This window comes from Anas acuta, chromosome 4 (assembly GCF_963932015.1).
Source record: "Anas acuta chromosome 4, bAnaAcu1.1, whole genome shotgun sequence".
Lineage (NCBI taxonomy): Eukaryota > Metazoa > Chordata > Aves > Anseriformes > Anatidae > Anas > Anas acuta.
Window position 1 is genome coordinate 33,561,348 of NC_088982.1, and position 24,944 is coordinate 33,586,291.

The window sequence follows — 24,944 nt, forward strand, 5'->3', positions numbered from 1 at the left end:
CAAGGGTAGCCCACTTTATTAATTTTAACAATCAAAACTATTCATCTTTGTCACCTCCTAACATATGATGTAGTAATGCACAGCTTTTCTCCTAGAACACTGGATTGAGGAATGTTGCATTTTGGATATGTGGCAGCTAAGGATTGTTTGCTCACCCCTTCGTGAAATTTCAGGGGCCTCCTTTTCTCCTTCAGAAAAATTACTTCCATCTGCTAAGTACAATTGCTTTAAAAATAACTGGATAAAGCTACTAATTATGCTGACCACAATTCTTTTATGCAAATCATTTAATCAGTATTTCTGTCCCGTATTTACTCTACTGTCCTTGCCGTCCCAGAACTAAGCTAGTTCACATACATGACTTCTAGTGAGAAGTTTGAAATGTCCTAAAACCACTTGTGATCAATCGAAAGAGTCCAGTACAGTTTTAAAGGATTTGGGTTGAAACTCGAGTTGTCTTCAGTTTTAGACTGCTGAGATGCTTTATTGATGCTTAATTTAGGTAACATGGGAGTTGGCATTTGGGAATGGTAGGCAAAATGAAGATTCCCCCAAATAATTTCTTTGGAAAGTTACACTCAAGGATGTTGAGTGTAAGAGTTTAAGGAAGAATAACAGAAAATTATTTGAAGAGTCTTGTCATCAAGCTAACAATTCCTATGAAGTAAATTTAATTATAATTATCTCCTAAGATTGAAAATAACTCTGTTTAGTAATAAATTTGGACACAAGGTTTTAGTCTTAATCAGAGATTTTTATGTTAAAAAAAATTGGAAAAGTGTAACTACCAACATAAGGAAGAAAGAAGAACCATTGCTCAGTGACTAATCATGCTTTCTAGATGCCTTTCTAGAGGCACTATTTGAAGTGCATGAGTAGAAAAAAGAGTGTTTCTAAACAAATAGGTGAGGTGGCCTGGGGATAGATGCTGTGCATGTCCTGTTCTTCTTTCTGCATGCAGCTATGCAGGGAGACTTTTATAGACCTGCTAACAATACATTTAGACTTCTCCTTTGTGTGGTAGACCCAGCTTTCCCCACTTTGAGGAACAGCATGATGGTAGCTTTTGAGAGGCTAGGGAAGACAAAACCTCAAACTGTGGGAAGTAAATATCTAGAAAGAATGAAGAAATGATTTCATTGCTTTCTCCTTTCTTTTATTCAAATCATTCCAGCGCAAATTTTCTTACGTCAGTAGAAATGAGAAGAGATGTTGGCCCTGAACTTTTAAAATGCAACTTAATACCAACACAGTTTGACTAACAAATCATAGTCTGTGAAACTGACTGCCACCACCCTCAAATTTATTTTCTGGACAAACAAAAGGTTTTCTGTCACTGTGTTTTAAAAAGTTTACCCCCAACAGCTGACAGCCACAAACATGCTTTCTGGCAGACTGAAGTTCCTCCAGGGATCCATTTTATCTGCGCAGCTGAATATGGATTGTTGCTGTTTTGTATAAAACACCATATGAGAGATTACATCTTCCTTTCTGCAGGCCCACACAGATGGTGTGAGTGACTAACATCCCTCGATTTTGTACAGCCTACACACTGATGTCATAAGAAGAGACTAATACCTAGGAGGTGAGTGTCCTTATTTGTTGGCATTCCAACAACAACAGTATGAAATGCAACAATGGGATGAGAAATTAATAAACAAAAAGCCCTACTTCATCCTAGGAGAAACTGACATAAAATATGTGTAACACAACTAAGGGAATCATCAATATTGACTTGGTCTTTCTAAAATAAATGAATCAGCAGATGACAAAGCCTGTAAATTGATTCATAAGCTGATGTTATTTTAATATAGAAACTCTGAGATTATTCTCTTTGAGAAACGCAATTCAATTATGAACAGAAATAACAGTTAAAATCCATCATTCTTCTTGGCCAAGATGCCCAGTAAATTTTACAAAAAAGACTCGAGTACTCATCTGTATGTATCCTTGCATGTGTAATTTATGTATGCAAACATATAAACTAAAAATGCTCGCTGACCACCTTGATTTCATTCAATTAATTAATATAGTAAATTGAAATCAATTTGGCTTGTTGGTCTTTGAGGGAAAGGATTTTACCATTATTTGCTTACTGACTTTTGTTGTTGTTTTTACAAGATAGTTGTTGACTACAGTGAAATGACTCAAGGTGTGTGATTAGTCAGAATTAAAGCCCTTCACATTTATGGCAGTAAAGTTAGCCAAATGTGTTTTTGTTATTTTTTCCTTGCAGTGAAGCACTCCTGGATTACACACGAGCTTGTGGTTGGTTGCAGCTGCTGAGGAATTCTGTGCAATAGTGTCTTAACTTCTTAAAAAGAGAAAGAGTTTTGTCATAAGAGATGTGTTGTGTTTTAAAAACTATTTCAGTTTTGCTGGCTTTTCGTCAGACTGGAGTTCAGGCAAGCTTGAAACTGAACAGTTAAAATTTCATCTAGTTCCACAAAGTTTTAGAAGAAGCCTCGTAACTGACCTTTTAATTTATTACATATATATATATATATATATATATATATATATTGTATATATATATGTATTAAACTGGTACAGATGCTTCAGAATAGCTTTGTCTAGAACTTCTATATCGAAGAGTTGGAAACTAGTTGAAAGGCAGATATCAGGCAGGCCAAACCAGCCTCCGTTTTCCTCTGAACCCCTCCTTCACATTCTGGGGACAGCAGGACCCAAAGCGATGTGATGGTGTGGAGTGTTGCCTGGTGCCCAGGGCTGGCCTGTGCTGGGAGAGCAGGGCTGAAGGGCGGCCTGAGGAGCAGGGCTTCTAGCAGAGCTGGTTGGAAACTCTGGTGTTACCCAAAGTATGTAGGCAGGTACACCAGCATGATGGTGATGTACAATTTGATGGGACTGGAGGTTTCCAACATGCAAGGAGAGTGAAATGGGGAGCTACTGGGAGGAGGAAAAGTGCTAGAGGAAAGGAAAGGGAAAAACTCTGTGGAAAAAGTAAGCTATAGAGTTGTGAGGATTGGTTGGAGAAAGAGAAATGGGCTTTCAAGAACAGAGGCAGAAATTAGGAAGTGGGGAAAGGAAACCTAGCTGTGGAGTAGATGGCTGGGAGCCATGGTGAGATACAAATGAAAAGTAGTCCAGAAGACAGAGCTTGGCATGAATTACTGAGGAAAGATTTAGAAACAGCCTAAAAACCTGCGACTGAAATCAGAGGATGGGAAAGGAACAGGGTGGGGACAAAGGATGAGGAGATGAGACAGGCTGGGGGTGGAGGGTGGATCAAAGAAGAGAAAGGAAGACAAGTCTGTGCCTATTTCAGTGTCCTTGTAGTTTTCATTCTTGGGTCCCGGGAGGATTACAGAGCCTTTCCATTCATCTGCTGTCGAAAGACTGTGAAATACACTGCTGACACGCGCATGCTGACCCCCACTACTGTTGCTCACTACACTGGGGACAACCTTTTAATGTCACAGAGTAACCGTGGCCTGTGGCAAAGCCAGTGAGCCTAGCTTTCTCTGCATTATCAGCTGATAACTCACTTGGGGTGTCAATAGAGAACTTGTCAGTTTAGGTTAAGGCAGATTACCAACATTAACAGACCAGGTTTCAGATAAAAGACACAAGAGTAGTAATGGCACCTTAACTCCTGCTTTCCACCCCTGAGATTTTGTTGCATGGAGTTTGCACCTTCAGTGTTCTTTTTAAGGTCAGGCTAGGCTTTCTTGCTTGAATTTACAGACACAGCGTTCTCCCAAATGCCATCCAAATTAAGAAATGAATGGAATTCATGGCTGGCAGCTGAACAAGGCAGAGTTGGTAGCTGGCCACAGTGACATTGGAGCAAATTTACTGTTTAGTATTCACTGGTGGCTCTTCAAACAGGTAATATAGCCTCTACAGAGGAAAAACAACATAAAAACAGTGAAGTATGAGGTCCTTCTGCCACTTTTCAGATTATCTGCTGTTGTGTCTGTAAGTCTCTACATGGATATTCAATGAGGCAGTTCAGTTTGAAGAAGGACAATCCATTTGCACATTTATTTACTATCACTGGGATAAGAACTATGTAGCAAAGTTTAAACTTCTTTTTTTTGGGCTGCTTTCAAAGATAGCCATATTTTCTCAAGATTTCCATCAAGTGATTGATGGAAGATTGTATTCAATAAAACTCAATTCATGCTCTAATTTTTCCTGAGGGGAAAAGTGAATGTAACCTAAATAGCAATTCTCATGTAATACCTATCACTTGTGCATACAAGGGGAGAGATCACTGAGCAATTTAACCTCCCAGATGCTTGGAAGTTAATTATTGTGGGTCAGGTTTGAGATAATAGCCTGGACAGTATTGGGAAAGTCATTTTTTTGGCAGATAACAAATTCTGTTTTGGCATGTGGACAGAAGATTACAGTTTTTTAAACTGCCACAAAGAAATGCTGCAAGCGTCTCTCCAAGAAACAAACAAGATTTCACAAGAGCCAGTTGGCTTAAGTTGCTCTTACAGTACTTGTAACTTCAGATATCATAAGAGGTGTAGGTTTATGTGCTGTAGTGGTAAACTTACAGACGTATAGGAATGATTTTGTAGTAAGAAAGGGAGAAAAGGGAGAATTCCAGAAAGCTCTTCACCTAAGATAGCCATGGCATGGCTGGATGAATTGGGGTGTGGTGGAGTGAGAATACTGACATCCACCCCAGCACTAAATGCTTCCTCAAACTTGTTCAGAACAGATCTCCCTTGCTAGAACTAAGAGCTAATACAGCACAAGAGACTGCGTAATTTCTTTGCGCTTCTAACAGTATTTCCAGGGCCTGTTTCTCTCTCCACACGTACTGGTATGCTAGGATCCTGAACTGTATTCGCAATAGTTTTAATGTGTTGACAGTGCCACTGGAGTTGTGTTTGTGTTCTGCATGTGATGCCTGGTCTGTGACCTGCAGCTACATGGCATTATGCTCTGGGGAGCCCTTCACAGGGGCCTAGGTTTGGGGATCCATGGAAACAGCCCTGAAACAAAGAGAAAACAAACTGGAGAGCTGTTGTGACATCCCTTCTGGAATACTATCAGCTAGTACAGATTGTTACCAAGAGAGAGATTTGGGGTTTTGTTTTCTTTATTCTTGCTATTTTCTACCTGCCAGCTAATAAGTTCTACAGTAATAACGCAGAGCGAGATTTCAGTTGAACAACTGGGAGAAACTAAATCCATGCTATAGTAGAACAACATTTATTATTTTGTAACATCTCACTGAGCTCATCTCTCCTTGCCCTCAAATGTGAAATGATGAAAGCTGCATGATGTGGTAACTTCTGTTCCTTGGGAATAGTCTGTCTTTGCTGTATTCCTCCGTTACTTTACTCTGATTTTCTTCTATAACTTACCAGTGAATGGAAAGAGTATTTTCCCCACCTCCACCTATATTTTTATATCCTGTGGATAACTTGGCATTCTGCTTAATTAGCCCAGATGGAAGTTTTGAATCTTATGAACCTTACAAGACAGGAACATCAGTTAAAAGGGGAAACAGAATTTGCAATAGATTTTCCATTATTTCCTGATCACTTGCTGGGCAGTATGACACTATGAGGTAGATATTGTTTTCCCAGAGTAGTCTGTAGCTGGTGTGGAAATCTTTATAGTGAAAATCCTTACACTGGTCCCAAGTAGAATTGTTGCAACGGGCTCTAGGTCGCCCTGCTTGAGCAGCGTGGTTGGACCAGATGACCTCTAGAGGTCTTTTCCAAGATCCACTTCTTAAACGTTTGTATGTTTTATTCAAATGTGTTTCTTAAATACAGAAACAAGCAAAAACCCAGATAGTGGCTGTATTTCTGTACTTGCCTTACAAGCACTGATTTTCCCCTGCTATAGAGAAAAACATCTCCCTATAATGTCTTACGGCTCTAAGCATTTCAGTGCAGCAAGCAGCTTCTCTGCCCTGTAGTAATAGGATGAAGCTAAAACACGTCTGAGTCATAAGCAGAGATAAGTTTCTTTGGGACAACTCACAGGACTACTGACTTAATACAAAGGTCTTTAAACTGCCTTGACCCAGAGCCCCTGCTGAGGCACCACTGTCCCAGAGGTAGGACAGCGGGACCAGAGACCTTTCAGCCACTGCCCTTCCAGTGGCATCAGGTTAGGAGTGATACCTAAATGATGATCTTATGGGTATAATGCAGTCCTGCGAGAAAAAGGTGTTTTTATGATTGTTCCTATTCAGGAGTCTCTCACAGTAATAAATTTGGATTTCCTTGAAATCCAACATTAACTCAAATTCTTTGAGTCTATCATGTTTGATTTCAGGGTATTTCTTAAAACTGATTTTTTTTTCCTATGTAGTTTCAATCTTGACTTTATATTGACATTGTTTATTTTCACTTCCCAGAGTAATTTTGCTGATTTGTATGTTCTTATGTTGATTGCTATATGTAATGTGGATACAGAGAGAGAGTAAGAATGCACGTGTGTTTGTATGTACATGGTGATTTTACTAATTCTGAACTCTAACCTCAATAACGTTCCTGTTTAGAACATTATTTCTTATTTCTCATAAGTTGAGGTCACTACTGTATCTCTTACATCTGCAACAGCTGTCAGTGCTTCTAGACAGTCTAGTTCTTTTTCCAAGTGCAATCATTTTGGACCATAACAAACTTGATTTACTTCCAATTTAAGCCTCATCGGTCTGTTAGTCCTCTTATCTTCAGCCATCCTGGCCTGTCGTGTTTCCAACATCAACCATTTGTAAAGACAGCCCAAAACAAAGCTTTGGCCATCTGTGGTCATATTTGGACTAAGTATATATTCAGAAATTTTTACTTTAGAAAGACAAAGTGCCCACTGGTGCTTTATCCTTCTGAAGTACTCTTCTGAACTGGAATGGAGACAGTAAGAGGTTTGTAATAGAGAGGATGTATGAATTCTTTCTGTTGTTTGTATCAGAAAAAAAGATGAAGAGGGAAGATATAAGCCTCTGTTTAAAAACAAATCTTGATGAATAGTGCCATAAAATCACCAGAAATGAAAATGAGATACTGAACATATACATAGAAGAAAAAAAGTGGCTGTGCATGAGAACTTTCTCAGGCAATTAATAACATGCATTAACACTTAAAATACAGAAACTTTTTGTCATAAGCTGCACTTACAAAAGTAGGTGAGCAAAAAATGAGGCTGCTTGCTGTTGTAGTCAATGCTTAGAAGAAAAAATCGGTGTGTTGTAGAGAGATTTGTGGCTGTATGCTTCCATCATACGAAGCAGATGAAGCATCTGGTTAAGCTCCTGAGAATGGGGATGCTGACCCAGAAAATAACTATCAGCTGTTGATGGTGAAAGAGTTAAACACTCTGGGGAATAAGTTGCTACTGAATTCTTTAACACATGCTCAGACTTTGAAAGAAATAATTACATTTAAATTTACAAGTGTGTTACCTTGAGCATAAATAATCCACTAAAAGATGAAGACATTTACTGTACTTGTCCTATCCAGGTATCTGTCTGGACTGCCTGAATGAAGCCATTCTCTCACATTAAGGCTGTCTTCTGCTTGGAGGGAGCACTCGGGTGGATTTACTCAGGGGCCATCCACATTACACATTTTGTCATTTTTTTCTAGGCTGGGGGAGACATCTGGAGCAGAGAGATGTAGTAGTCAAAGTGAGAAGAAAAAGGGAGGTGAGAGTGAGAGGGAGAGAGAGGGAAGGAACAAGAGAGCAAGCGAGGGAGCCTGAGTGCTCTTGCCCCTTTCTGATCTTAATACAACTTTTTTCTTCACACAACACCTGAACTACAAAATGCCGTTGTCTTACTTTGCAAGCTCCTCTTCCCTCTGGGCTATGTGGAGGAAAAAACAGCGTTACTTAATGCTAAGGATTAATGAAGAGAGACTGAATTAGAAGAACTGCCACCAGAGAAGTCGAGCTCTGTCTCATCTGGATGTATGATTCCTTATCACAGCATTCTTGAGATTCAGGAGAGGGTGTGTTGTGTAGCACTGATGTGTATTGACGATTAGAGAGCATGAAGCTCGCCCGAACTGAGGCACGGCACAAGCCCGGGCAATGTGTAGGCTATCACCTGCTCCATACGAGGCCTGCTGTGGTGTTACTGGGGGTCTGGCAGCATCTCCAAGGGCCAGGCTGCATGTTAGCATAACACTGAAGTTGAGGTTGCTTACAGAAGATTTGGCTGTGAGTGGCAAGCTCTGGAGGGCTGTTGCCTTTGACAAGCGAATGCCAGAGTGGGAGGCATTCAGCACCGGTACGTGCCGGCAAAGTGAGGGGGAGTTTTTCCACTGCTGGCTGAGTGCTAGACAACACAGGAAAATTTCAAAGGAGACACAGCTTATCTTGCTGCTTTTGGCTAATGGTTACTTGGATGTGTACCAAAGAGAGGGATTGTGAAGCCAAGAAACCCAGAAAGCCGGGAACTGCTGCGATGGACTGAGGGCCTGGGGCTGCTGCTCCATTTCTAATACCTGGAAGCATTTCCAGCATGCTGTGTTGACACAAACCACCTGATGTTATGTCTTAGTGGGGGGAAGATAGATGAGCTGAGGTGTTCATCTGTGGTTTTGCTTTCCAGGAGTTTTAACTCTCTTCTCAAAAGTCACGGTGGGCTTATTTTTAATGATTTTAATTCCACGGTAAACCAGGTCTTCTGCAGATTAATTTACCGTGCCTTTCAAACACCATCTTGTGTGGGATTCTGTGGGGACACAGTCCTAGCAGACTGAAGGACATGTGGCTGAAGCAATTTCCATGAAAGGGGATTGAAATTTCTTAGGGCTCTGTTATGACAGGATTTTTTGGAAAGTCTGGGAAAGTTGTAGACGTGAGTTTTGAACTTTGGATTAAAAATTAAAAACCAGAGCAATAAAACTGATGGGGTTTGTTACCCCCAATTTGAAATACCTCAAAAATTACTCTTTTATTTTTTTTCTGTAACTAGGCTAACAATATAATTTAGCTGTTTTTTTTTTTTTTTTTTAGGTGTTCTGAGTATGATGCTATAGAGGGTCTCAAGAAAACGTAAGCATTGTGTACTGAATAAAGGCAATGTTTGGGCATACACCTGGCCCACGGTTATCTACCATCAGAATGGGCTGTCTGTCCCATTTACGAAGTGCCTTGTGTTCCGTATGAGCCACAACCATGAGGGCAACACCAGATAAAACAGGTTTGTCTCTCTAAGAGGTAAGCTATTAAACAATCTAGCTGCATATAAAACAATGCAAGGCAAACACAAAAAGGTGGGTAATTTAGATAAATGGAACAGCTTACAGAATAGGTTTTTAAGATTTATTTTGGAATGTAGAAGGAAGGTAGGGTTCAAGGCATTTTAACATGGAATATGTTTTAAGCAGGCCAAGAGAATGAATGGGGTTGAAAACAGGGATAATTAATGGCTTGGGTGGAGGGGAAGTAGCTCTATGGGTGTAATTGTGCACAAGATCTGAGTTGAGGAAGGGTGGTGGTGGGGATAATGCGATCGAGGCCACACGAAAGGAAAATGCTACTGCCAAAATTGTTTTAGTCAATGTTAAGAGAAATGTCAATGACCATATCGCAAAGCTGGAGTGCAGAAGAAATAAGTATGGAGAAAACAAAAATTGGTATGTTTTCCATTAGAAAGTGAAAAATGAATATATACGTGTATATATTTATAAAAGGATCTTGAGGTGAGTGGAAATACCTGAGAGACTATGATCTTCCATTTAGCTTTGTTGTCATTTATTTTGAGGCCCCACAGATAGAAGCCCCAGTGACAAGCTTCTAAAGAGCTCTTAGGCTCTGTAATTTTACTGGTAGCTGCACAAATTGTTAAAAGGATTTTTTGGTAAGGAATTTGAGCTGATTAAAGATAATCTACCCTGCCACCCCTGGGTTGGGCCCCATCACAGGGGCCAGGGCTCAGAAGAATCTGAAAAATATCAGGGCCCTGTCTTGTGAGATGTGCATTTGGGCTTCCAGCCAGCCAAGGCAGTGCTGCTCCAGGGTACGGGGATGTCCCTCTTGCCAAATGAAGGAGTGCTGGCCGACGAGGTGCAGAAATGTGATTTCCCAGGGCAGTGCTCAGAGCTACGTGAGGGCTGTGAAAGGCCTGCTCTGTGTGTAGGTGAGGGCTGTGTCAGGAATGGCTAAGTGAATCTAGGACCGTTCAGTCTTTAGAAATGTGGTTTTGTTGGGTTGGGTTTTTGTTTGCTTGGCTGGTTGTCTGAACTTCTTACAGGTTTAAGAAGGATGTTTCTTTCCCCTTTCCCTTCACCTGCCTGAACAACTCTCTCCTTTCTGAGAAGGAGATGAGGGCTTGTGAAGAGTTTATAGAGCAAGGACACAAAATGTCCTGAATGTAGCTTCTCTTGTAAAAGAAGAGCAAGAGGAAACCAGGAGCATCTCCGCCATTGGTCTGACTGTCTAAAACTCTCAGGTGCAGCGATAACATTTGGGTTTCAGGGAGAAATGGCAGAGAGCGTCAGAAGCAGACAGGCAGCAAGAAGCAGGATCTGGAGGACACAAGGAGAGGACGGATCCTTCTGAGCAATGGGGCTGAAATCCCCACGCGTGGACGGAATGACGGCAGGCGCGTGATGCTTGGCCGTGCCCGCGGTGCTGCGAGGGGGCGGCTGGCTGACACGGGGGTGAACCTGCACTGGCCCCGTGCTGGGACGCGCCGTGCTCTGCACGCTCCATCCATCATGATTAAGCCTCTGGAGTGAGGGTGTGGGAAGCAGTGTAATTGTCACCGATTCTGGTAAAGAATTACGATTTACGGCTTGCGAAGGGTCAGAGTTGGGACGGGAAGCTGACCAGCGATGAAATTATTGTAAATACTTGCTAGCAAAAACAACATTACAAACGGTGTCTGCAGGACAGCGTGTGTTGCTGTTGTGTTTGTTCCCCAGTGCAGGTTGCGGTATGTTGGCTCAGTGAAATGAAGAGGCCGGTGTAGCTGTCGGGGTTGGCGTTGCCCAGGTGCTGCCACGGAGGTGGGAGCGTCCCAAGGGGCAAAGCAGCAGGACAGGAGAGCGAGGGTGCTGAGCGGGGTCTCCAGACAAAGCTGTGCATCCTCCCAGGTGTGCGCCCGGGTGGTGCCAGCCTCAGGCACAAAACATGCACCCGAGGGGTTTGTGCTTTACAGACGACGTGCTGGGTTGCTGGTGGGCCCGTGCCCGGCTTTTGCCGTGCTGCCCTTTGCCAAGCCACCGAGCCCCCCGCCCCTCCCAGCCCCCCAGCCGCTGCCCCGTGCCGCCCCCCCCGGGCCCCGCCACAGCCCTCCCCGGGGCGGGGCGGCCGGGGCCGGGCCCGGGGCCGGGGCCGAGGCCGGGGGAAGCCCGGGCCCTCCTCCCTGCCTCGCTGGGCGCCCCGGCCGGCCGGCAGCGGCGTTGCGCAGCTCCCGGGGCGAGGCGAGGCTGGACGGGCGCGGCAGGGGCCGAGGCCGGCCGGGCCGGCGGGGAGCCGGCGGGGCCCGGCGCATGGCGGCGGGGGCGGCCGGGAGCATCACCACGCTGCCGGCGCTGCCCGACGACGGCGGCGGCGGCGCCTTCCCCCCCGGGCACTTCAAGGACCCCAAGCGGCTGTACTGCAAGAACGGCGGCTTCTTCCTCCGCATCAACCCCGACGGCAGGGTGGACGGCGTCCGCGAGAAGAGCGACCCGCACAGTGAGTGCCCGGGGGGTGCCCGGCACCTGGTGCTGGGGGCAGGAGGCTCAGAGCAGGGTGTCCCGCTGCCGGGAAGGTGCCTTTTGCAGCCCGCAGGGTATCTGGAAAACATTCAGTACAGGCTTGTTTGACGATGTAACATTAAGTTTTTGAAATGCTTCGAAGCAGGTGCAAGGGGTTGCTGCTTAGTTGTCAGGTTGATTGTCTCAGTGCAGCTCCTGCTTCTAGAAAATGTATTATTTTACAGGGTGGGCACTGTGAGCTGCCTGTGCACTTGGCACAAAGAGCAGGTGAAATGTCTTACTGAGACTCCTTGTCTCTTTCCAACCTGTCCTCTGAGCAGTGGATGCACAGGTGGGGCTGAACTCCGAGAGACAAGGAGGGGATTGATGTGAGGAGATGGATAAAAAGGCAACAAAAGTTTCTGAGACTCGTCGTATTCCTTTCCAGTTAGAACATTGCGCATCTGAAAAAAAGAAAAAAAAAAAAAAAAGCAAGCTTTTTGTACAATTCCAAAGAAGTATTGCAACAGACTGTTCCCGAATAGCAGTATTGCTAGGTTGGGCTTCAGGCTGAGGCTGTTCTACTTTGGGACTCTTTGGTAAAATTGTTCTATGTAAGATGGGATGGATGAAGGTATATATTGAACAGTACATGTGGAGGAAGTTAGTAGTCAGTCAGCAGTCAGTCTGACTAATATTCTTAGGAAAAGCTAGGAAACTTTCAGATTTCATCCAATGTGTTTTGCATTTCTGTCTTTCTCAGGTAGTGGTTTAGAGGGAAGTGTTACTTGATGTTGCATGAGTAGTAACAAAATATATTTCCAAAACAATGCAGTAAATTACTGCACATGGGCTTTTCCAATGTTGGTGCCTAAAGCAAGGCATTAATATACCATTAATGAGTCTGGTCTTCACGCGTACCGGGTGTCAGTTACTGCACGGGATGAAGTCTGTGCTGGAAAGCACCCAGTAATGTATTCAGCTCGATTTACCTTTTTGTGTTTGGGACATGTGGAAATTATTACAGGAAAGAAGTGTGTTTGGTTCATAAAACAGGTTTTCTTACCATGAGAAGTAGCTATGAGAATTTGCTGGAAATGTGACGCAAAGCAAGCCGATGACCTGGGTCCATGCGAGACTGAAGCTAGGTCTCCAGGTGCTGTCAGTGCTCCCAGGTGCTTACCTTGTGCTGTGCTCTGCTTTTTGTGGTGAAAAGGCCAGTAGCCCTGCCTGCTGTTCTGTGCTGCCCTGGCTGGGCCAAGCTGCCCTGAATGTTGTCATCATCCTTTTTCATCATAAGGCTTGCCCCCCCCTTTTATTTTTAATGTCCTGCCTGAGCAATTCTAGTTTTTTGTTCCTGAGTCTTTCTAATGTGTGTTTTCTTTTCCCGTTTAACCTTATTGATACTAGAGTTTTGAACTGCTTTCTCATGCTGCTTTCCTAATAGGGAATTACATGTGAAAGTCTTTCTGGTGTTGGTAATACCTTCCTGACTCCATCCTATGCCTTTCCCTTTCAGGTTTCTCTGGTTTCCTCTATATTTTTCCCTGTCATTTCTTTCTGACTCCCATTTTGTATCTCTACCTTTTTCTTCTCTGTTTCTTCACTGTTACCTGCTGATTAGTATTTTTTCCTCTTTCACTGGATGCCTGTCTCTCTTTTTGAAACCCCTTTCTCTTCCTACCATTTTTCCTGTTTAGTGAATGGTGGCAACAGGTGAAGGAAATCCTGAGTAATCAACAACTGATGTGGCCTCTGCCCTGCTCTGCAGAAAGTCAGCTGCCAGGAGCTCTTCAGGTATCCCTCAGCTCTGCACTTTCTGGTCATCTGCAGAAAATGCCTTGTTAAAAAGAACGATTTGTGAGCACAGTACAGCTGGCCACTTCTCCCACCTGGTGGGGCTTGCTGCCAACAATTGCCTGTGTGCACAGGAATGCCACCACACGTGAGCTGCTCCTTCTTTCCCTGGTGTCAGGCTGTGCAGGGACGCTTGCCTGGGGACAGTCCCGCACCCTCCTCCTTTCCTTGCTATCAGAAAACAACTTTTCTTTTTTTTTCTTTTTTCCTGGAAGAAGTCAGTTCTCAGAAGCAGAGAAATTAGCGCTTGGCGCGTCAGTGAGGCATGTTGCTACGACATTACGTGGGTCACATCTCTAGCATCTTGGTTATAAGTACGTCACTCAATACAAATCTGTACAGTGTTGAACTCTGATCTGGTGAACGCTGCTCTGTGGAAGTCCCTGTGAAATCTTGTGATATTCCTGGCGGGTCACGTTGGCATGACAGATGGCAAAGAGAAGACGTAAACCTAAGACAATGTGAAAAGACTTCCAAAAAAAAATTAGCAAAGAAAATACGCACCTCAAATCATGAAGGCTTTCTAGGTTTAAATAAAAGGTTTTATAAGATGGTTTTGAAAAAAAGAAATGTATTGGGTGCCGAGAATTTGGTTTAGAAAACTAGTTAAAGGGCAGTTAGGAGAGATTCTTGTGGTAACTGCTATTACAAATTAATTAAACAAAATAGCATTTGATTAGCACATCCTCACTTTGACTTTTAAAGGGAACCCTTGTTTCAGAAGGTGAATGAGTCTCCCTTTACGTTTCAGACCTAAGTCTAATACTGTAAACAAATTTCCATTATCCGTGTCCTTTTTTGCCTCCCCCGTTCCGCCGCGAGCACTAAGGACAGCTTGTTCGAAGTATATAGTCTGTTTTATGTCTTGGCATCAAGAGTTTTGACTGTTTTACACTCACCCCATTCACTTGGGTTTATTCATAATCGTGTCGTCAGTGAGATGAAGGAATGGAAGTTTGTGCCCTGTGTGCTGGAGGAGAGGAGTCATATGATTCACGTAGCGAAAGAGCAGGACAATACATCTGCGATGGTCGATATTGCCACATCAGATGCGTGCTGCTCAGTGACATCAGCAAAGTGCCCCTTTGGACACACCCCAGGGATTTCTGTTTTTTTCCCCCAAAGAGGTATGTTTCAGACAAACAGAAAACAGAAGGCGCTTTCTTAGGGTTTTGTTTTGTAAAGCAAAACAAAGAAACATCTCTTGTTGTTGATCAACAACTTTTGGTTTATATTGTGGAAAAAGTGCAAAGAAGCCAGTCAGCTTGGAAAGGCTTTCAGAAACTCTCCGGAGGTGTTTGCCTCAAAGAGCTGGTGATGGGGAAAAGCAAGGGGAATGGGAAAGGAATGCTTAGCCATACGTTTTATGAAATGTCTCATAGCACAGCTGCTTTCCCTTCAGTTTCCCTAGCTGAGGAATGGTCGGCATTTGTATATTTCCATAATTTCTCAAGCTGCTGTATTTCATGACAAGTATAAAACAAGGCATCCAAGGAATCCTGAGCCATTTTCATCCACTTGTTAATGAGATGACAAGGCTCCAGCCAGTCACTCAGAAGGGATTCAGCAGCATGAGCTTTATCAACCCTGCAAATGTCTGAAATGCCTTCTTTCTGCTCAGTGCCTAACTACCTTTCCAAAAATATGTCAAGAAAATGTAAAATAGGGTAATATTGGCCCAGGAAAATTTCTTCTGAAGAAAGTTCTTTTCACAAGAAGTTGTTAATGAGTTATTTGTGTCATAACATTTAAATGGTTAAACTGTCTAAATGTTTTTAACATAATATATTGAAGTATATGTTTTTGGAGCATAGCAGCTTAGTGAGGAAGATACAAAACTTACTGCAAAATCATGCAAATGGAAGAAAACGAGCTAAGTGATTTAGTATGATGGTTCAGTATCCAATGCTGAGTTTTATATAGGTGCTTGAGTTATTTAGGACTCAGAAGATCTCTCCTGTTTTGGTGGCCCATGGACGTGGCCAGAACTATTAGCAGGGCATCCTGTTCCAAATCCTGTTGGTAGGTGAGAGTTGACTTTTTTTTTTTTTTTTTTTTTTAAATCTGGCCCTAAATCTAAGCGTCTGAATACATTGCTTCTACCCAAGTCTCTCTGAAAGCAGACTGATTTTGCATTACCTTTGATCTATTGCACAGCCCTCAGCTGTTGTGCCAAACGCTAATGCTTTGCGACATAGTCAAGACAGAAATTCTTCCCGGCTCTCAGATGTAGTTGGCTTTAGGGAGTGAGGTAGCACAGAGCCTGCATGCAGGAAAGTTGGGAGAATGTTTCCTGTGTGTCTTTGGCTTACTTTATTTGTCATCAAAATACTGTCATAGTGTTTTCTCCATGGCACTGCAAGGTAAAATAATTAAATGAGGGACAGACTGCCTACGTTGTCTGGGCACACCGAGGCAAGCGTGCTGCCAAGGGATGGGATGGATGTTCCCTCATCTGTCATCACGTCTGCTAATCCTCTTACTCAAAATTGGGCAACTTTTACCTACCCCAGAGCTGTGTGGTTGAGTAGCGGGTGCGCTCTGAAGATGGAGTGAAGCAAATGCGAGATGCCCCCAGGCTGGCAGGGAGTTGTCCCGTCTCCTACTTGTTTTGTGCCTGGGTTGGATAAGGGTGGTTGGAGCGGGGAAGGTTCCCAGGGCACGGCTGTCCACGGGTACACTAGAGGGCAGGATTTAGCCCTTAAAAATTCTGACGGGCTTTACAAATTGGGAGTGCTTAAGGTACTAAAATACTCATGTTAACAGAAAAAACAGTCCGACTCGTGTAGCCATTACGCAGCTGTAGATGAATGGCAAATGCAGATAATATGTAGGACTTTGACAAAATCCACTCAAATTATGGAGGTACTCACAAAAACGCAAATTTTTGCAAAAGCTATCTGTATGGTCCCCTTATGTGGGTATGTTAAAACTTCTGGCAAAAGCTGCAGCTACACAAGTATAATATTTGGTGAAGGCATGGTGAAAACTTTCGGATGTTTGTCAACTTGATAAAGCAGAGCTATACATATTTGTGAATTGCTCATCAAGCAAATGAGATCAAGCTGCTAATGGTTTTATTTGTCTAATAAATGCTCAAAATTGTGCAGATGATCCTAAAAAGTTCATCTTGTGAACATATGTTGAAAACCTATGTTGAAAAATGTTTTACAGAAGGGAAAGTAGTTTAGTAGTTTTTTTATTCTTTATAGATATGATTTCTTTTGGCATACTAGATGAAGAGCAAAAATTGCAGTTAATTAAATTAAAAGCTTTTTTTTTTTTTTTCCCTTCATGTTTGGCATATATTATCAAAGATTTTTAAAAGGCGTTCAAATTCATCTTCCGTAATAAAAGCAAGAGGAATGCCAAGTGCACAGGCAGTTGAGTGAGCAAGAAGAGATTTAGCACTGGTTTGGGCAGTTGAATTAACAGTCCCAGGGAAAACCTGGAAAAATGCCTCAGTTTCTTGTGCAGTTTTCACAAAATACATACATGTACACCTGTTTTATTTTCTGAAAGGCAGGGAACTGCTCCACTCCTGTTTTGGGGGACAGAATTCCATTTAATTATTCTTTAATTAATTAGTTTTTCAATCTTAATTTTAAATCCTCATCTTTTCACTGACATCTTTTTTTCTGTAAGCTACTCCCAACTCCCTTGGTTTGCTTATAAAAGTAATTGTCCAGTGGTTTCGGCACATTTAAGGCTGTTAACACATTGAAGTGAAACTTGTAATGAGACGGTTTCTTTGAAAGTGTTTTTCTTGAGCTTAGTATTTTTTCCCTTTTTCTCCATTTTTATTCCCCAGAAAAATAGTTTCTGGTATTTCTTCATTTGTTCAAGCAGTTAGAATCAAATCAATGAATCCATCCCTAACTCGTGATTTATGAAATTTGTATTCTGATTGTTATCTCTTTCTTTTAACACTCTTGGGAGCATTATTCTCGGATCACTGGCTGTGTGTTGTTTCAAAATACTTGGGAGGCAATCAGCTGTACTACTGATGTATAACCCTAGAAATGGTGGAGCTTTTTGATTGTTGGTGGCATCATGTTTGTCATCATTACTTACTAAAAAATGGGCTATATAATGGTAGTACAATTGGGAAAAAAAATCCCCAATGCTCAAGTTACTGTTCCTGAAAAATCAGATAGTTGCATGAAGTCTCCAATGTGGATATTTATAGTAAGTGATATTTGAAATATTTATGGCACAACTTTTGAAGCCCAGAAGTCTGTAATGGGATTGCATTTCAATTCTGATTGAGAATAAATAACCTTTACTCTTATTAGTATCCATTTAAGATGATGCATTTCAAAATAAAGTAGCTCTCATTATTTGTCTTTTTCAATAGCGTTTTGTGACAATATGTGGGTAAACTAAAGTTCCTGCCTGCCTCTTCTGCTGCCTCCTGACTCTTCAATAAAAATATCTAAAGGGTGACTGTCCGGAGTGCTGATGCCATTTCAGGATTATTATCTTATGTATTTGTTTTGTTTATTCAGGGTAGGGTCAGATTCTGACTACAGGCTGATATGCTCGTCCGAGTGTATAAATGAGATGATGTCTACAAAGCTGGGTGGAGGTCATTTTACACAAACTGCCATGGTACACTTCTGGTTGGGTGATCCTGTATGAAGTTATCACTCATGTTTGACTTTTAGAGCTCAAAACCACATTTCTTGAGTCATTCAAAGGGGAAAGATGTTAAGGATAGTAGGAGAGGGCAAATTAGGAACTAGACTCTGTAGTCATTTGCAATAACAGTATGATGTTGGGTGATCACATCCCTGTGTTACAGAGCTTGTAGCTTACCTTTTGTGATGAGACTTGAGCAAGTTTCATAAAACAGTTGTCATCGGGATTCCAGCTGGAATGTGAAAGTCACAAAATCCCGATGCTCCTGGCTATAATGTCCTGCATGGTGGTGTATTGTGTAAAAGCAAGGAGAGCTATCAGTTGCAGTACAGCTTGAAATATCTGCAGTCTGTTTCTTGGATCTTTCCTTTCTGCTCTCCAGCTGACCAGCCTGGTGCCGACTTGGAAGAGTTTTTGCACCAGTGTGTTTTATTAATACAAGTCCTCTTGCCATTCTGTGTGTGGTGTAGCCCTGGGGTTATTTTTCCTGATAAAGAGTGTCCTTAACACTCTAAATGTACTGGCAAAACAGGTGAGGCTCTGGAAGCAGGCAGCACAACATCTTGGCCGTTGTGTGGTATGCCTTTTTGGGGGAAATGTCAGTAGCACCTCTTGAGACTGACACCATTTTTTTTGGCAGACTATCTTTTCTTGGTGACTCTGGATACTGGGGAGTAAGTACTCAAGTCTGTTGGGTATTTCAAATTTCCCCTTTTTGCTTTTTTTTTTTTTAATATTTTTTTTCTTTCCCTAGTGTTGTATTTGAACGTCACCGGTTACTCTGTCAGTGCTGACTGACCAGGAGGTCCTCTGGTTAGATACTTCAGCTGGCCTAAGGAGTCTCTGCTGCTAAAAGGGATCGTCTCTTCCCTTTCCCCCCTGCTCAGCTTCAGCTGTCAGCACCACTTCTAGCACAGAGTTCACCAGCAGGCCAGAGGTTGCACCTGTATTACATTTCAGGTTAGAATAGTCATTTTAGGACTGTTTTACAGTGAGCGTTTGCACAGGCACACAGCTCTGGGAAGAGCAGGACTGACTGAAATTTCTGGATGCAGATTTCGCACCTGTAGAGGAGTTTTGTGCAATGCTTCCCTAGGACAGTCCTGTTGATATCGATGGGTATCAACACCTAAGAGGGATGCCTAAGAGAGGGATACAAAACCAAAAACATACTGTAGTGTAAAGAAGCTGGCGGCAAGGGTCATATAGAAGATGTATGGGGAGAGGTTGTCATCTGTGTTGGCGGGTCTCTTAGGGTATCCTGATGCACAGACGTGTCAGGCAGAGCAGTTTCTGGGAAACAGCATGTGGATTCAGTCCATTGGCAGTCACTAACTCGAGTGGAGCAAGTGGATGAAGAGCTAAACATGCATCTGGCCTTGCCTCTCAATATGTATATGCGAAGGATTCACTTCATGGTTTTACAAGTGTTTACAGGATCCGTAGGGACGTTTTACTGACAGGAAAAAAAGGCTGGGCCTAGAATATTCACAAAAGCTGAAGAGATACATTGAGGGCTTGCTTTTTGCAGTGAAGTCAGGAACAGTGTGGAGATTTAAAGCAGCAAACAGACTGAAACCCACACGGTACTGGTAGTGGGCTGGCTGAAGCAGCAGGGAGGCCTGCTGCAGATCTTGAAGTCTCTTCTTTTGTCAGGACAGTGCTTGTGCCCCTTCCAGTATGATATGAAGGTGTTCAGAACAAGCAGTGCACACTGGGTTTTTATTTGGAAGAAGTGGAAGACAGGGAAGTGACTTTGTCATGATCCTTTTCCATGTGGTCCTATAGGCCCAAGTTCTTGGCTCCCCAGTACAGGCCCAGTCCCATGGTAAACTCTGTCTGCCTCCTCCAAGCCACCACCAGGGGCTGTTAAAGTTACCTAAATACTAATTATTTAATGTTACCTAGTAGTAATTATTTGATAGTGTTTAATGTTAGTAATAATCCTAATTATTTATTGTTACCCAAATGCCTGCAGGAAAATCTGAAAGTGCAGCATGTGTTTTAGTTTTTGGCGCTGGGGAATTTGGTTTCATACAAAACCCAGCTCATTGCACTGCGTTCAAAAGCAAGGTCAGGCCCTTCTGTGAAGGCTCTGCTTCGCTGTTATTTTGGGTCAGCAGTGATTGACAGCCGCTGTCCTTCATTGGCCTCATGGTGCGCAGCCCGCGCTGTCCCCCTGAGGGTGCGTTATTTAAATGTCAGCACAGGGTGGATACGCAGCCTGATGGAAGGGGATAAAATAGATGGAGGATGAAGTAAGGCTCTGGGCTCAGCGTTGTCTTTGCATTGTCCTCGCAGCAAACTAGGTGAATAGGCACCAGTGAAATGCCATGTGCATGTGTGTGGATTTTGATTGCTTTTACTTGACTTTTCACAAATATTTATTGAAGAGTCAGCAGTTGATTCTGATAAAATATCTTTTCATTGGTACTGAAGCCTGGGGAAGGGCAAAACCAACATGGTAACTGTCTCTTACCCTTTTTGTCCGGATTCAGAGCAAATAGCTCCAAAGGGCAACTTCTCAGCTCCTTATCTATCAGCTTGTTATTTCTTCCTCCTCCCTTCAGCTATGCTGTGTCCCTGGCACCCTGGATGCATGACACAGTTCCTCTTTCACCACTGTGTTTCAGACTCTCCTGAGATCCAGCTGACGATTCTTCTTGGCATTTTTGAAATCCAGCTTTTCCTTTCCATCTGTAACACTTGAAGCTTATTATATCTATGAGGTGATAATCTCCTACTGCTGCTGTGGCAGCCTTTCCCTTTCATCTCATCTGAATCAGAATCAGTTGTCCACTGCTCTGACATCCCTAAAACACTGTGTGCTACTGAATACTTACTGTTTGAGTATAGGAGCACTGAAAAATACCTTTTAAAATGGCTGTGTTTTACCTTCTCTGTCTTCCGAGTGATGTTCTTTGCCTCGCCTCATTTTGTCCCTGCTTTTACGTGTGTTTATTTTGCTGCGTGAAAAGCAGTTCATAGCTCTCATGACGTTAGTGAACACACAATAGACATAAAGAGCTTAAATTCTACCAGTTCCATGTGCATCTTCTGACATGACTCAGTGATGTTACGTGGGCTAGACTGTTACAGCAGCTTTGTTTCAAAGCTGAACAACTGAAAGTGGTTATTTTACCATTTACTTTTGTGAACGTTAAATTAATATAAAGCGATTTAAAGAAACGTGAAGAATTACCTTATTCTTGTTAAAACAGGTCCTTCAGGAAAAGTCTTAAAAAACACGTGTATACGCATTCATGGGTTTGAAACCCTAAAACATTTGTTCTCCATCAAGTATTTGGGGGTAAGGCTGTTGATATTTAGAGATGGGGCTTTATTACCAGTACCCAGTAATGGTTCTTTGGTAAAGCAGGTAATTTTTTCTGCTTAGTTTTGCCCTCCTGACTTGAAGCGATGCACTGGGTTCATCTGCAGCAACAAGGAGACCACAAACAGTGGCAGCGAGGTATTTAGAAGTCCTTTATAAGATGGTGCATTCGCAGTGCTGGCACTTGAAATCCTTACGTAATGCCAAGCGATCGCTGTTTACTTGACTCAGCAGCACAAAACACTCGAGTTGTGTTTTGTAAGCAGCACATGGGAACTCCAGAAGTGTTACATGATTCTGAAATTATTTTTCTGCAGGATGACTTTACCATCTGTTACACGATGTTTGAAGGGAGCATTTGGGGATGCTGCGCATTTGGTAATTAGTGGTTCCTGAGGAGGCTCAGGAACCACTAATGGGGTTCCCATGTGATAGGTGTGTGTTAGGTGGAGTTGGGCATCTGTGGGAATCGGAGGTGGGATATAAATGAAAATAGATGGAGAGCCTGAATAGGGAAATAATTTTCATTGTGTTCAGTGTTTGTAATGCTTTGATTAAAGCTCCTAAGGCCTGTGAATGCCTGCGTAGTGTGGCAGGCTGGTTTAGCGGCTTGATACCTGGTTCCATAAGTTGTTATTCTGTTTAAAGCCTTGGATTTACTCTTAAGTGTAACCGGAACTTTTCAAAGTGCTCATAGTTCAGGAGTGTATATTTTTGTTGTGGATGTTTACATTTTAAAGACCTTAGGTCTGTCTGCAAGTGGTTTTATGCCTCTGGCTGGCAAAAAGGAAAAAGATACACTTGGGATGCTGTCATGCGAAAACGAAGAAATGTGCCTTTGTACGGGAGCGTGACTCACTGTTTCTCACTGTGACACTTCGTTTGCTCGAGTTTTTTTGGTGGCTGTTCTGTGGTTTTTGTTTTTGAAAAGACCACCTCTTCTGCCGAGGCTCGCTTGCTGTTTACGTGTGTTTCTCCTGTCTGCCCTGTGCACGTGTTCAAGGGTTTAGGCGGCGTTTGCTCCAGCAGCTCTGCCTGTGGCAGGGTTGTTTTACAACCAGCCCATGAGAGCGAGCAGAGAATTGCTTTCACGTTTGCAGTCTCCGGACTGGGGATGCCTTGTATGCAAAGCTTGTCAGCCAGCGGAAGGCATTAATATGCCTGTGAGAAAGGCATGTCACAAAGGGTTGTAGGCTACATGTGGGAGAAATGAGGCCAAAGGTGTTTCTAATTCCTAGAAATAAGGTTCAGTGGGCATCACCAGCGCGTGGGCTGAGGTTTGGATCTGGCCTACGGGGCAGTTTTGCCTGGCCCTGGAAATGCCAAAGCGGGGGCATTAAGCTGTGTGTGTGTACACGTGTGTCTTTGATGAACCAGCCCTTGGTGTTGGGAGGGTTTAGGACGTTATGTGTGGAGCAAGCACACCCGACTGCGCCTCGCTTGAGCACCTGGCTGGGGATAGAAGCTGCACCGAGCACGAAGGCATCGGCAGCTTCTGCCACCGAGTACACGGGAGGGCATTGCATTTAGCAACACGTCGTCCCTTGCTATTTTGCTCCTTGTTTTCTGAACTTCTTTGCATTTCTGATATTTATTCCCTCCAAAGGTGAGCCACCACCACAGCAGTGAGACAGCAGAATCGTCGCTGCCCTGCTCCTTGCTGAGCTGCAGGAGGACAACCGGCGTGGGGCTGGCGCAACAGCTTCACCACGGCGGTGCCGTTCGGGGGCCTTGTGGAAGGGTTTTCCTTACAGGGCCTCTGCAAATATGTTGGAGATGGGCCCTGAGCCTTTGGCTTGGATTTAGCTTTTCCGTAGCAGCAGAGGCTGCAGTAACGCTAGTCATTGATCCAGGGACGTGCAGCCTGGGGCTTTTCGGGGGGTACAGAAACTCTCCCTTCTTGTAAACCGAGAGCGAGGTGTTTGGCTCATGACCTTTGCAGTTCAAACAAAGCAGCTGTATGCTAGTGAAAACGGGGCTGTAATAGGGTTGGATTCCTCCTCTTTTTCCACGGTCCCCGAGCTGCTCTGTTACTTGCTGCATCTGAGCAGTGCGTTTGCTCTCGAGATGTTCACTACATGCACATAAGCTCTTGGAGCATTAGCTGCCCGTTGTTTTGGGGCCCAGCTGCCCCTTGGTGAAGCGTTGTCCTTCCCATTGCGTTCTCCCAGGGAGCTAGGAGTGGGGTAGTCATGGAAAGACCTTCCCTCTCCTCTTGTGTAAAGAAGGCGGTTTCTGTGAGAGAGGGCCTGTCGGACCCGCATTTGGTGCGGTTCTGTGAGGCCATGGGTGCGCCTGCATTGAAGTCTGCAGTGATCTCTACTAGGTTGACTGTAGTGCAGGAGTAGCTTAGGCTTTAATCACACCTCTGTTTGCTGTGTGAGTGTATCCAAAGCCAGGAGCTCCTGGCATATATTTATTTTAGGGCTACCCTGATGTAGTAGGCAGATTTCCCATTTCCTTGTGAAGCCCTAGAAAAAAGGAGATGTTACAAATCCCTGTGGCTAACACATCTCAAATCCCACTCCCTCGAGCTGCAGGGCTTTGCCTTGAGCTGCAGTACTGCACCCTCAGGTACTACATGCCCCTTCTCATTGCTGTCTGCTCTTTACATCTCTCTTTTTTTTTTTTTTCCTAACATTTTTCTGTTCCTTTCTTTCCCCAGTGTGACCTTTGCTTTCCCTCTTCCTTTGTGCTATCCCATGCAGTGCAGCTGCTCTCAGCAAAACAACAGCACGTGCTGGGGGGCCCAGCGAGTGCCCCAGGCAAGGAGCTCGGGGTGCCAGCACACGTCTGACTGGGAGTGCGTGAGAAAGGTGGCACTAGCTCAGCAGCGAGTGGCTTCCAGAATGGGCTGCTCACGCCTTCTGAACTATTAGGTTGCTAGATTCTGCCAAGACCTTCTAAAGAAACAGATTTTCAAGGAGTGTTTTGGATGAACCCTTCATGATGCAGAGTAATGAAACCATTTGGGATAGTTTAGGTCAGTGCGGTATTATCTGGTCTGGGCCATTACAGAAACTTTGCGGGGTTGGGAGAAGGAGAAGTCCCGTAAAAGGACTTAAGAGCTTTCATCCTACACGTAACATTTCACTTTTGGCACTCAGGGCAATAAAAGACCTTTTGGAAAATACACACAGCTGCTGCATTCTCCACATCTGCAAGCATCTTTTCTGCCTGCGTGGTGCTGCTTGGCCATACAGCTCATTACTGGAGTACACAGAACTGAATTGAACTTCTTTCTGAGCTCTTTAAGGAAGTGTGGGGAAGGTGCAGTTAGTGCAGAGATGTGATGGAAGCCCTGCCAACCACAGGGCTATTGAATGCCACTTCTCAGCTTTTGTATTCCTAGAAAAGCTTCTCATAATTGTGAAATAAATGCCCAGTTACAACTCTTTCTCAAATATGCTGGCCAGATTAACCTGCAACTTGTCAATGTGCCCTGACCATGCATCCTGGGTCACCTAGGTGTAATT

The 24,944-nt window shown here is 43.6% G+C and overlaps 2 protein-coding genes across 19 annotated transcripts in view; both read left to right on the forward strand.

The window, feature by feature from the left end:
* The window catches only part of BBS12 (Bardet-Biedl syndrome 12), a 52,838-nt gene extending 41,991 nt beyond the window's left edge, over positions 1-10,847 (forward strand). For 14 of the 16 annotated variants that reach the window (XR_011096071.1, XR_011096073.1, XR_011096072.1 and 11 more), the window contains 3 exons: positions 1,498-1,585; positions 8,965-9,151; positions 10,429-10,847. The gene's annotated coding sequence lies outside the window, so the exon portion shown is untranslated. Of the gene's footprint in view, positions 1-1,497; positions 1,586-7,589; positions 7,649-8,964; positions 9,152-10,428 lie in introns of all 16 variants that reach the window. The other 2 variants (XR_011096066.1, XR_011096064.1) reach the window with 1 other exon arrangement.
* Positions 10,848-11,264: 417 nt separating this feature from the next.
* Positions 11,265-24,944, forward strand: part of FGF2 (fibroblast growth factor 2) — a 30,907-nt gene continuing 17,227 nt past the window's right edge. Inside the window, exon 1 of one of the 3 annotated variants that reach the window (XM_068680670.1) lies at positions 11,265-11,634. In XM_068680670.1, the coding sequence (XP_068536771.1) occupies positions 11,448-11,634 (187 nt within the window). In that variant the 5' untranslated portion in view covers positions 11,265-11,447. Of the gene's footprint in view, positions 11,635-14,418; positions 14,621-24,944 lie in introns of those variants that run through there. The other 2 variants (XM_068680667.1, XM_068680669.1) reach the window with 2 other exon arrangements.